The sequence below is a fragment of the Chiloscyllium punctatum genome, chromosome 26, assembly GCF_047496795.1.
Source record: "Chiloscyllium punctatum isolate Juve2018m chromosome 26, sChiPun1.3, whole genome shotgun sequence".
NCBI lineage: Eukaryota > Metazoa > Chordata > Chondrichthyes > Orectolobiformes > Hemiscylliidae > Chiloscyllium > Chiloscyllium punctatum.
The window spans coordinates 29987897-30000608 of record NC_092764.1 but is presented as its reverse complement, the minus strand read 5'-3'; the positions used below and the strand labels follow the sequence as shown (position 1 = coordinate 30000608).

Sequence of the window (12712 nt, the reverse complement as noted above, 5' to 3'; positions counted from 1 at the left end):
ATGTGAACTCAGAGTTCTGCCCAGAGGTACAGGATCCTTAAGAGTTTGCTCTTCCATTTAAACCAATCGACTGGATGTGTTCTGATATACCTTGATTGATACTTGAACCTGGACCTTCTAACCCAGGGATACAGACATTACTACTGTGCCACAAGACACAAGGATATTAACTGGTGAATTACATCACTTGCATACAATTAAAGACAAACATGCAATCAACAATTGTCCATGTACAAATAAACCTAATTTTGCCTAGTTCCATGTTGGATGAACTGAATGCAATCCACTGGCTATATTTGGTCAGTCCTGCCAGAAGAGATTTGCCAAATTAATTTTAAAAAGGAAAAAAAAATGGAGCTAATGGGCTTTTGAAGGAACCCAGAATATATTAAATTAATAATCAAGGAAGATTTACCTAAAAAGGAGGATGATAAATCATGTAAATTTTAGTAAATGAGTTTTGTTGAAATGTTGCTAGAATATAGTGAGGAGATATTGAAGATTGCAGATGCTGGAGAGTCAGTCAATAAAACCTGCCACTGGAAAAAGCGCAGGTCAGGAAGCATCCAAACAGCAGGAGAGTCGACATTTTGGGTAGGACCCTTCATCAGTACTCCACTATAATGTAGTGACATCAACAAACTGCTTGTTATGCTTTTCCAACTAGCAGCATCAGTAACCAACTAGAGGGCTAATCCTTAGCAGTTTTCAACAAAGCTACTAATTGATTAATTATCAAATTTATTTGTCCTGGATTTGTCATGGCTTTTGATTTACAAGTTCAAAAGTTTAAATAGACAATGATGCAAAGACATTGTGCTGAACTTCACTAACCTGGATCAGGGGTGAAAGTAAAAGGTTGCATTTCATGTGACCTTCCAGCATTGGTTACGACATAAATTCCAACTGAAACAGGTGACGTTATGTGTGGATTGTGATATGGAGGAACTTTAACAATTAGATGATTCTTTGAAAAGAAATAAAACAAAAATCACATATGGTGAATAGATAACATCAATAATCTCAAATTCAGTTAAGAATGCATTAAAAAACATTTGTCCATTAAGAGACAAAACAATAAAGATAAATCCAAAGAGGTTTTAAAGAGCAAGAATTACAGCTGAACATCCCTCTTACAATTTTCAGACCGAGAAGGGTATGAAAAACAAGGGTGCTAATATTGGTTGAATAAATAATTACATCCTTCCAGCTTCTGCTGGAAGAATGATCCAATCGGCCACGTGGTTTGAAATGAAGAACAAACAAGAGGCAATCACAATGGGAATGCACAACAGACCTCCAGAGTGAGAGCTGGACAATTAGACAGAAAACGGACAGACAATGGGAGTGTTGGATGGAAAATTTACAGACAAATGTCTGTCATGTGCAAAATCATTGGACAGTAATAAAGGGGAGCTTCAACTGTCCTATCACCAACAGTGTTAGAAGTGAAGTATATGAGTGAATAGTGTTCTTACAATGCAAATAGGTGAATTAGTACATAACCAGCTCAAAAAAATAGAAAGTAGCTTTGGGGAATGAAGTTGGGCAGGAGCAAGAGATGTCAATAGGACAGCATTTTGATGGTAATAAATCAGTTAAATGTCATATTATCCTATTCCACAACTACAATGGTCAAAGAATAAAATTCCTTAATTACAAACTGCTAATTGTACTAAACCAAGATGTGATTTAACTAAAGTAGATTGAAAGAGCCACTTGAATATGAACTGCAGTGACCGACATTTCAAAAGAGATGGTGATGATTCAGAACAAATACATTTTCATAAAGTGGGGTGAGGCTCCCAAATTTAAATCTGCATGAATATCAAAAAGCAAACAGGAGTAGAATGAGGTAAAATATGGAAGCATTTCAAATACTTAGAACTCAAGATTGCAGAAGGCTGAAGGGGAAGAAAATGCAGAGTGAAATTAAAAAGGAAATTAGGAAAGCAAAGAGAAGTTATGTAAAAATATTGGCATGTAAACAAAGGATAATTCAGAGACATTTTATCAGTACATAAGGAGCAGGAGAAAAATTAAATAAAGATGGCAATGAGACACTAAAAGGGTGTCTCACTGCTGACAATGCACCATTCTTTAAAAAAGAAATGATGGGATAGACAGGAATTACAGGTCAAATCAGCTTAACATTGGTGGACACATTAATGAGAAAAACATGCAAAAAAGGGACAGAATAATCAAGGTCAGTCATCACGGATTTGAGAGGAAAAGGTCATATCTGACTAACATATTTGAATTTTCTTCTCAGGAAGTGTAATGGAAGTTCAATAATAACATAGAACATAGAAAAGTACAGCACAGAACAGGCCCTTCAGCCTACGATGTTGTGCTGAGAATTAATCCTAATGTAAAATAAAATAATTTTACCTACGCACCCCTCAATTCACTGCTGTCCGTGTGCATGTCCAGCAGGCGTTTAAATGTCCCTAATGACTCTGCTTCCACCACCACCAATGCTGGCAACGCATTCCATGTTTCACAACTCTGCGGAAAGAACCTATCTCTGACGTCTCCTCTATACCCTCCTCCTAATATCTTCAAACTATGACCCCTCACCCCAGTCAATCCTGCCCTTGGGAAAAGTCTCTGGCTATTGACTCTATCCATGCCTCTCATTACCTTGTATACTTCGATGAGGTCACCACACTTCCTCCTTTTCTCCAGAGAGAAAAGTTCAAACTTAGTCAACTTCTCTTCATAAGACAAGCCTTCCAGTCCAGGCAGCATCCTGGTTAACCTTCTTTGCACCCTCTCCAAAGCCTCTATCTTTCCTACAGTAGGGCGACAAGAACTAGACACAATATTCCAAGTGTGGTCTCACCAGGGACTTGTGGAGGTGAAGCAAAACTTCGCAGCTCTTAAACTCAATCCCCCTGTTAATGAAAGCCAAAACACCATATGCTTTCTTATCAACCCGATCCACTTGGGTGGTAACTTTGAGGTATCTATGTACTTGAACACAAAGATCCCTCTGTTTTTCCACACTACCAAGAATCCAGTCTTTAATCCTATATTCAGCATTCAAGTTCAACCTTCCAAAATGCATCACTTCACATTTATCCAGGTTGAACTCTATCTGCTATTTCTCAGCCCAGCTCTGCATCCTAAGTCACGCTGCAGCCTGCAACAAGCCTTCAATACTATCGACGGCATCTCCAACCTTTGTGTTATCTGCAAATTTACTAACCCACCCCTCAATCTCCTCATCCAAGTCATTTATAAAAACTGCAAGAGCAGAGACCCAAAGACAGAGCCCTGCAGGACACCACTCAACACTGACCTCCAGACAGAATACTTTCCATCTACAACCACACTCTGCTTTCTGTCGGCCAACCAATTCTGAATCCAGATAGCCAAATCTCCCTTTATGCAATACCTCCTGACTTTATGAGTGAGCGTACCAGGGGGAACCTTATCAAATGCCTTGCTGAAGTCCATATACACCACATCTACTGCTCAACCTTCATCATCCTGTCTTATCACCTCCTCGAAGAACTCAATAAGATTAGCTAGGCACACCATCTGCCCCTCATAAAATCATGCTGACTGCCTTTAATCAGGCTATGGTTTTCCAAATAGTCATAAATCCTATCTCTCAGAATGCTTTCCAAAACCTTGCTGACCAGAGATGTAACAGGGGTTATCTTTTTTTGCTCTTGGGATGAGAGAATTGTTAGCGTTTGTTGGACATCGCTAAATATCCTTGTGAAGATGGTTGTCTGCAGAGATTTTAGAAAGGCTGCTGACATGTCCAACACGTAAGACTAAATTAGAAAAATTTAGAATTCAAGGGGGAGTGGCAAGTTTGTTCAAAAATTGGTTCTGTGACATATGGAAAAGAATATGGTCTACAAGTGTTTTTGTGAAAAGGTGGTAATTCCAGAAAATCTTTTCACAGTTTAAAAAAAAAGCACGAACATTCATTTGAAGTTTCATAATCAAAGGATAGCAAGGAAAGGCAGAAAAGTGAGATTAGATGTATGGTTCTTTTGCAGATGACACAAACACAAGCTCTTTTTACACTTTTAATTCTTATGATTCTTTGAAACAGCAGAGAAATTCAAATTATAAAGAAAGCTAATGAAACTCTAAGAATCGAGAGATATTTAGTACCAGTTAAAGATCAAAACTTGTTTTTTTTTAAAAAAGGAGACTCTGCTGTTAGCAAAGAATCAAAAATAGTTTCATAATCTTTTGTGGAATATGAATCCAGGACCTCACGGTTGCTAGTCTAGCACCTCAACTATTAGGCTGCCATATTCTTACAGCCTGCTTAGATGTAAGATATTGGACAGAAGTTCCAACTGCATACAATGATGATATTGGGATGGCTTTGAGTTATGGACAGTGGTGTTCATAAATCAAAAGAGAGAAATGCTGTGTGTAGGAGTACTGGCAGGGAGGTACTAACTTGTGGGAAAGAAATCATGTTTCACTGACTTATACAGATTTTGTCTGTCCAAATGCTCAAATTAGTGTAAATTTATGAAAGGAAATGGGGTGAAAATAAAGGTATAGTTGTTCAAAGTGGTGTATGAGTAGGAGGTAAAAGACGTGGTGTGGGTACAATAAAGGACTTGAGTCAAGTCAGACTTCAGCCAAGTCAGACTTCAGCAAAAGATGGCAACAAAAACTGGGAATAAGATGGAAAAGATAGATATTTGCAGCATGAAGACAGGAGTAAGAATAGCACAAAGGATTATAGGTAGTAAGAAACAGATGGAGAGGGAATAAAGTCAAATTTAGTAGAAGGAGTGGCAGTATAAGGGTGAAGGCCGGACTTGTGGAGAATGAAGTCAGAGCTGAAAATGGCTGAAGGAGAATCCTTCTCCAGAGGATTTGTTTTGATAAAAAGGCTTTACCCAAAAATAAACTGTTAAAGCCTGCTGGTACAAATCTGCACCTATGACACTGAACTCCTGAATTAAGCAATCTGTACATCTTATTTTTAATAGAAATTATCTCTCACTGCCATATACCTATTTGTAGATTATACCCTAATCTTAATTAAACAGTTGACAGCTGTCAGCAAAAGCTCAACTGGTAGCACATTCAATGGGTCAGAAACTTGAGGGCTTAGCCATTTTTTTGTGCTCAAGAACTGGAATGGGACTAACAGTTCAGTGCAGTCCTAAGGGAGTCCTGCACAGTCAACAGTTCAGTTCTTCAGAGATGATGATATACTGAAGCTTCTCAGGTGCCCATAGAAGAATCCATGACATTATGCTGATGAGCAGGGGTGTTATCTCCAGATGCTCGAGAATTTATCTCAGTCAACATCACAAAAACATACTGCTGTCTCAGTTTGTGGTGGCTTGGCTTTCTTACTATGAGGCGGCAAGATGAATAAGCAATTTCATCTGCTTCATTTAAATTCCAATGAACATACAAAGTGATAGTTATGATCAGATATACTTGTTTGAATTACATCAACATTCACATCATTCAAAACATGAACGCATGACATTACATAACCTTCATGAATGATCTTTTTTGATATGAACTTTATCTTCTATGCCCCTACCTGGATTTCTTTATACTCAAAACCACTTGCTGTCCTTTTAGCTGTAAAATATTAAAACTCAAAAGCCATACACTACTGCCAGTTTTAAATGAAGTTCAATTTTCTCACTTTATCTCTGCCTTCATTTCTACAGCTGTGGAACTCACTGACTTAACTTTAAATTAACATCTGTTGAATTTCAATAAATAAAGCAAATGCAGTAGAAAAGTGTATGAACACTTAGTTGATTCTCAAATGATCTCTTAGTGTATTCATCACTATGGTTTACACAACCCTTCTGAAGTATTATTTCTAACTGTTAGCTGTGCTGCCACAAATACAACACTGGACAGATAAGATTTACTCAACAATAATGTTTGAACATATAGTACAGCAAAATTCCCCCAAAGCTGAATATGAAATCAGAGAATGCAACACTTAGGTACTCAGGAGCTCTGCATCTAACAGTCTTTTTTTTAAAAATATATACGTCTTCTACATGAAGAAAATGTACATTCTAGTGATGATTAGCATTTGTTAATCTATGAACAAGGTTTGTTAAATTAAAAGAAATGGCTTTCTAAAATCCAAATTGGCTATTATTTTTCAGTGCAATGGAGTGAAGTCAGAGCAGAGAAATTTGAAGCAGTGCCCTATTTGTAATCAGCCACAAGACTCTTCAAGAATTCAGAGACCTATTCAATCCAAACTTGAAGATGTAGTTTGTAGGGATAAATCAAAAGATAAATACATATCAACGTTGATATATGGTAAATGGCATGACAAAAAAGGCAATGTAAATAGGTAACACAGGAAAAGATTACAGAAACTAAGTACACCACCTCAGAATAAAGAATGAATATAAACATTTCTTTCCCTCTCATGCAAGTGCACTGAGTACCTGAACTCACCTGGTGGAAAAGTTCCATGTCAATTTCAGCTTCTGCTTTCCAAGGATTATTCTCTTCTAGATAAGATAAGCAAATTTGTTAAAAAGTTAATAAATATTATTCCAATGGTTTGTTTTTCAGGCATTGACCTGTATTTAAAAAGGTGGATTATAATGGCAAACACAGTAAAATAGAACTTAACATTCATCATATTCTTAGACAAGTGAATTACTGTCCACATTATCCAAATATTTTAATTTGAAAACAATATTGGATATGAAATACCAGGCTGCACCAATGGCTGAGCAACTTTTCCTTCAGTGAGTAGTTTTGCATTTCTGATTGGGAAGGTCCCAGGGTTAATCACTGGTCTAGAGTCATATCAGACTCAAAACTACCTCCACAGATGCTGCCAGACTTGCCAAGCTTCTCCAGCATTCTCTCTCTTATCACATTTGTAACATTTAGCATTTCTGATAATAGGTCATGTCTCCATAGACGATGGTGAGCATTACCAATATTTGTTTTTTTAAATTTCAGATTTCTAGCAATTGCAGTATTTTAATCTTATGTTATTTATTTTTGTAAGATCATCAGTCTCACAGTCAGAGGTGGATGCTGCTAAATTATGTTTGGAAGTATGACTCCATTGTGATTACCAAACATAAATGAGGGGTAGAAGGGCCAACAGAGAAGTATAAGGATGTCAGAAGAATCAGGGCTTTTGGAAAGATGAGGAAAAGCATTCAAAATGTAACAAACACTACTGCAGTTGTGGCTGCTAATGTCCTTGGCTACTCCGCCAAGGACATGCAGATCCTCGGACTCCATCGCCAAATCCTAATCATCTGATGCCTGGTGGAAGAACACCTCATCTTCTGCCTTGGGATTGGGACTCTCCAACCACACAGTCTCAATGTGGATTTCATTGAATTTCCCCTCCCATTCCAACAAGGACATCTGCAGTCCTCACTTTCTCCCATTCTTCTGTGACACTTAAACCAAAATTAAATTAAAGCACTAGTACAATGGGTATGCTCATTTTTAAATTCACTTTGTATTATTTGTTTTTAAACGCTAACCCTGTGTGTAATGTGGTAGTCCATACTTTTAAATCAGCAAATCTTGACTTCAATTAAACCTGTGCTACTGCTGTCAGCTCTTCAAATATGGAGAGTAGGCAGCTTGGATAGAATTTAGTAGGTGTGAGAAAAGTATCTGGGAATATTTTTTCCAATAATCAAAACTGAAAAGCTGTCCTTGGATTAGTTATAGTTTTGTTAGCTGGGCTTCAAGCTGAATAGGTTTTCATTCTTTAAGTGGGGGCTCACAGTTTGAGAAAACAAAACAACAAAGTTTAAACAATTGGACTCATGGCTTGCCACCAAATAAACCAAAATGTTGGCCATAAGTTCAAACAAGCCTCGTTCAATAATGATTTAGTTTTCTCTGATGTCCCATTATAGACTGGTTTAGATTCAGTATTATATAGGATAAGTGTATTTCAAAATTTATCATGACAGCACTTTTCATGTGAAGCAGCTTGAATGCACATTGGTGAATGTCACAGTAAATGAATTACAGCTGGTAGAAATGTTGCACATAGCCTCCAATGGAATCTTGGACACTAAAAATTACAGGAGTTGAAAAATTCTCCTCACATTAACCAATACCTCCCAAAAAATTACTGGGACATTACGTGGTTATTTATTTTCAGACAGCTAGTGCTCCTCAGTGAGACCACCACCCTAAGGTGCACGTAATTGTTAATCCCAGCCATCTATAACTCAATGAGTTTGGTAGCTGCTACATAAATGAATATAAGCATGAATTTAACAGGTTTTTATTTCTTACAGAGCATGAGCTTACCAGAATTACTCTCTTGAAAAATAACCTTTGTGCCTTTCAAAAAATTTTTTCCAATCAGAAATAATTCGTCTCCTCCTTTCACTGTACAAGTGTGCAAGCTTTTTTTCAATATCTCTGGTGCTCCAGCTGGTTGAGCTTCAAATAAAATAAAAAACAAATCTAGTTTATAATCTGTAGAGTGGTTAAATCAAAATTACACCGTAACCTTGAAGAATTTACAATGCAACAGTATAATGCAGGAGCAAGTTTCTTTGGTGCTTTTATCTGTGCGCTAAATTGGGTTAAAATAAATTTTAAACTGCTTACAAAGGTTTTGGAGGGGTTTTATTGATCAAAAATTAAGGGTAAGAAATTCTGGTAAATGACACATAGATAATAATAAAAACAACTTTGATTTCCCACTCGATCAAAAGCCTAATGTAAATTATAATGAGCTAAATATCTTTCTCGAAGAATTAAGGAAATTCCACAGAAAACCTGAATCGCATGGATGCTTCTGAACACTTTTTAGAAGATAGCCAGCTATGGTGCTGTGAACAGTCTAGTGTCAGATTACCTCTGCATTTTTTTTTCTCAACCACAATAAGTTTGACTATTTCCTTCTTGAACTGTTTTGTGGCAGTCTGCAGAAGCAGATCTTATTCACTATGATTTGAATACTTTACCTCTTCAGTAACCTGAGCTTGCTTAGCTGCATGGCCCTAAAAGTTAGCAATGACCGTTTTGGAGTTAGCACGCTTGCCAATGAACTTAAGGTACAAGCTCCAGTCCAAGTCCATACTCTAGACTAGCACTTCTGTTCAGTACAGATGGAGTGCTGCATTGTTCAGGGTGCTATCTTTCAGATGAGACATTAAACTGATACTCAGTCTGCTCACGAGTGGGCATAAAAAAAGTTTCAACAACATTGAAGATTGGCAGTTGAACAACAGAACTGTTGAAAATATTATGAAAATAACACATCGGTAGGAAAAAAAACCCCAAGCAACATTATGAATAATGTTTGAGCTGATTGCTTATTAAAAAATAAATAAGCTGACCAAGAGCATTTTCCTGTCAGCCAACAGGTACTGCTCTGTATATGTGTAAATAGAGACCGAGTTGGTATGTAAACAGTAATTGTGAATAAGTCTATGTATAGTGTAATTAGTTCAACAGTTCAAATAATGTGCCTGCTGTTGAGCTTAGTTCCATACTTGTGAAAAATAGTTTACTTTTTTCACATTACATATTAAGTTACAGTACTTTCACAATGCAACATTGAAAATGTCATGCAAACATTAAATTACAGAACAAATACTAGAGAAAGTAAGCAATTTCAAGCCCTTCTTTCAAAATAACATAGGAATAAACAGGTAATTCGCCCATGAATAATGCCTGTTTTGAAAACTGCAAAAGAGAAGCAATTACAAGCCACATTGGTATACAACCTAAAAATAAAAACAGAAATAAAACGTTATTTTACACTATTTTCTCAGTATCTTAGGACTGATTAGTACAATTTCCAGAAGTTTGTTTTTCCCCTCCATTAATAAGAAATGCCTGCAGGCATTAATTGTACGGTACTATTTAAATTCCACAGGCATGCAAGCTGTTTTTAATCCTACACACAATGCAAAAATACAACTATTGTCCAGTTAACATTTAACAGACAGCATCACATCCTTCAGTACTAAATCAAGTTTTATGCTTTTGTTGTGTAATAAGAAAAACAACACCCTTTAACAAAACAGCCACAATACATTACCAAGGAATAAATGAAATAATTTCCTTTTTCTTACCTTTCGAAAATTAATTTATGACCTATTAACTTTTCACCTATAAAATTAAGTGAGTATTGCTTATCACTTGCTGTCGGGATCAGAACTTTGAACTTGAAAATAAGCTACTGAATTTGTTAATCATAACATGAATTACTTAACTCTCTGCAAAACACTGAACGATAAAACAGTATTAACATTACGAAGGACCTCTCAGAAACCAATCACAAACTATACTTTAAATTATTTTGCTTTCAATTTTACTTAAGCTTGTCATAACATTTTCATTTGATTTATTTTTATATTTTAGTAAGTTTCCAATGGAATTACTCTAAAGTAGTTACAGAATATATGGTTTTGAATGATAATATTGTGGAAGTGGTTAGAAATATTATTTGCAAGAGGGGTATATTTGCAAGAGAAATATATTTTGTGGATTTGCAAATGGCCTAGAATGACTTTCAGGGAAATAAACAAAAAAAAGTGTCTGGATATGGGGTTTGGAATGGTGAATAACTGGGGAGGAACTAATTGGTATTTCTGGAGAAAGTGGGGTGACCAGAAGGAATTTGGAGTCATGACAGAAAATGCTGGAAATACTCAACAGCTTTGGCAATGTGTTTGTGACAGAAGGAGAGTTAATAATTCCAATTTTCATCAGAACTGGAATTTGGATTGCTTTCATGACTATCTGGAGATATTTACAATGCAATGGTAATTTAGGGTAAACGAAGAATCAGAAGGAGGATAGTGCAGGAGTTCAGAAGTGTAAAACGTTTGTCAAGAGTTACACAGCCTCTTTTAATCGCAGCTCCCTTAGCTGGCAGAATTTCCTCTATCGGAAGCTTGGTCTCATGGATGCTTCACGATATCTTGGTCAAACCTCTAGTTGGTACAGTGCAGCAGGCCTTCCCCAAATAGAGGGGACACAGTGCTCTTCGTGAAACCCTTACTGCCCATGTTAAAATCTACCCTGTGAAGAGCTTCTTAACAGCTTCATACAGAAATTCTGAAGCATGATGTGGGGTCTCAACAGTGGTGCACAACCAGCCAACCAAAAAAAGCTACGCTTTTAAAAAAGAGCAGTACTTACTACATAGGATGGATGATGAAGGTGTCTGCAGAGTTAAAGTAGACCCATCAGCACGAAGAATATTAACTCGGAATACCAACCGTGCACGAGTACTTTTTTTCTTGGACCCTGCAACACCAATTCGTGCTTCAACATCAGCATTTCGAAGTTTCAAAATTCCCACACAGTCAACCCTGCAAATACAAAATAGCCAAATTTAAAATAATAGTTGTGCAGCCACTCTTAAAAACAATGCCACAGAACCTTCCATCTCAAGCTACCCACTCTTGCTTCACTGACCCCTGACAATAACTTGCAAGATTGCCCTTTGTAAAAAAAAACATTTAACATGAAGAAGGTTCAAAGTCAGCTCACAGATAGATAAATAAAAGGCTGAAAGTTCACAGGGACCACATCTTCAGCGACATAAGAGGATATATGAATGACTGAGGACAAGTTCACACATCACAGGCATACTGAAACCTTGCCATGCTGGATTGAAGGTCACCTGCACGATGAATGCACAAAAATGGATGACATAGCTTGCATAGTGGGAAGAGCAAAATATTTGGAACTTGAGGCCCTGCAACAATTGTGCTTCCACTTCACAAACAGGTGCTTGTGAAAAAAAAATCACACCAGGAAAAGAATGATTTGAAGTAGCCAAACAGGAGCATGGAAGAATACAGCAAGCCAGGCAGTAACAGGAGGTGAAGTCGTCAACATTTTGGGTATTTACCCTTCTTCAGGACGAGATGTGGGGATGGAGAGGGGCTACAGGTAAAAGGAGAGGGCAGGGAGGGGGAGACTAGCGGAATGGTGAGGTAGTGATAGGTGAACATAGGTAGTGGGTACGATCTGGTCTGTCAATGGGAGGGATGAATCCAGTTGTTAGCTGGAAGTAAGGGTCAGCAGGTGGAATAGAAGGGAGGAGGAGGAACCGGGAAAAAAAAGGTAGCCAGAGCATGGGTGGGAACATTATTTGAAATTGGAGCACTCCATATTAAGTCCTCTGGGCTGTAGGCTGCCCAAGCAGAAGGTAAGCTGTTACCCCTCCAATGTGTGGTCGCATTCACTTTGGAGGCTGAAGATGGACAGGTCAGAAGGAGAGTGGGAGGGGGAATTGAAATGAGCAGTGATTGGGGAGGTCAGGCTAGCTGTTTTGGGCGAGGCGAAGATGCTAGACGAAATGGTTACCTAACCTAAATTTGGTCTCACTGACTACATTGGGAATACCGGGTTCAGAGATGCAGGTGAACCTCTGTCTCACCTGAAAGAACTGTTTGCGGCCCTGGATGGAGGGGAGGCAGGTGGTGTACAGGCAGGTGTTGCATCTATTTTAGTTACAGGGAAAGGTACAGGGGGGTGGGGGGGGTTGGAGAGGTTGGTGGGGACTGTGGCATGGACCAAGGGATGGCAAAGGGAATGGGTTCTTGCAGAGAGGAGTGGGGAGGGGAAGGGGTTCTAGGTGGTAGGGTCTAATTGGAGTTGGCAGTAGTGTTTGAGGAGAATATGTTAGATGCAGTAGCTGGTAGGATGGAAAGTGAGGACAAGGGGGACCCTTTGTTTATTATGTTTGGAGGAGGCAGTTTAG

General features: G+C 37.9%; 1 protein-coding gene across 3 annotated transcripts in view; it reads right to left on the bottom strand.

Moving 5' to 3' along the window:
• Positions 1 to 12712, bottom strand: part of nfat5b (nuclear factor of activated T cells 5b) — a 228494-nt gene that overhangs the window by 50234 nt on the left and 165548 nt on the right. For all 3 annotated transcript variants that reach the window (XM_072596003.1, XM_072596004.1, XM_072596005.1), the window contains 4 exons: positions 11140 to 11312; positions 8287 to 8421; positions 6439 to 6494; positions 835 to 967 (listed from right to left, as the gene is read on the bottom strand). In XM_072596003.1, coding sequence (XP_072452104.1) covers positions 835 to 967; positions 6439 to 6494; positions 8287 to 8421; positions 11140 to 11312 — 497 coding nt within the window. The remainder of the gene's footprint in view (positions 1 to 834; positions 968 to 6438; positions 6495 to 8286; positions 8422 to 11139; positions 11313 to 12712) is intronic.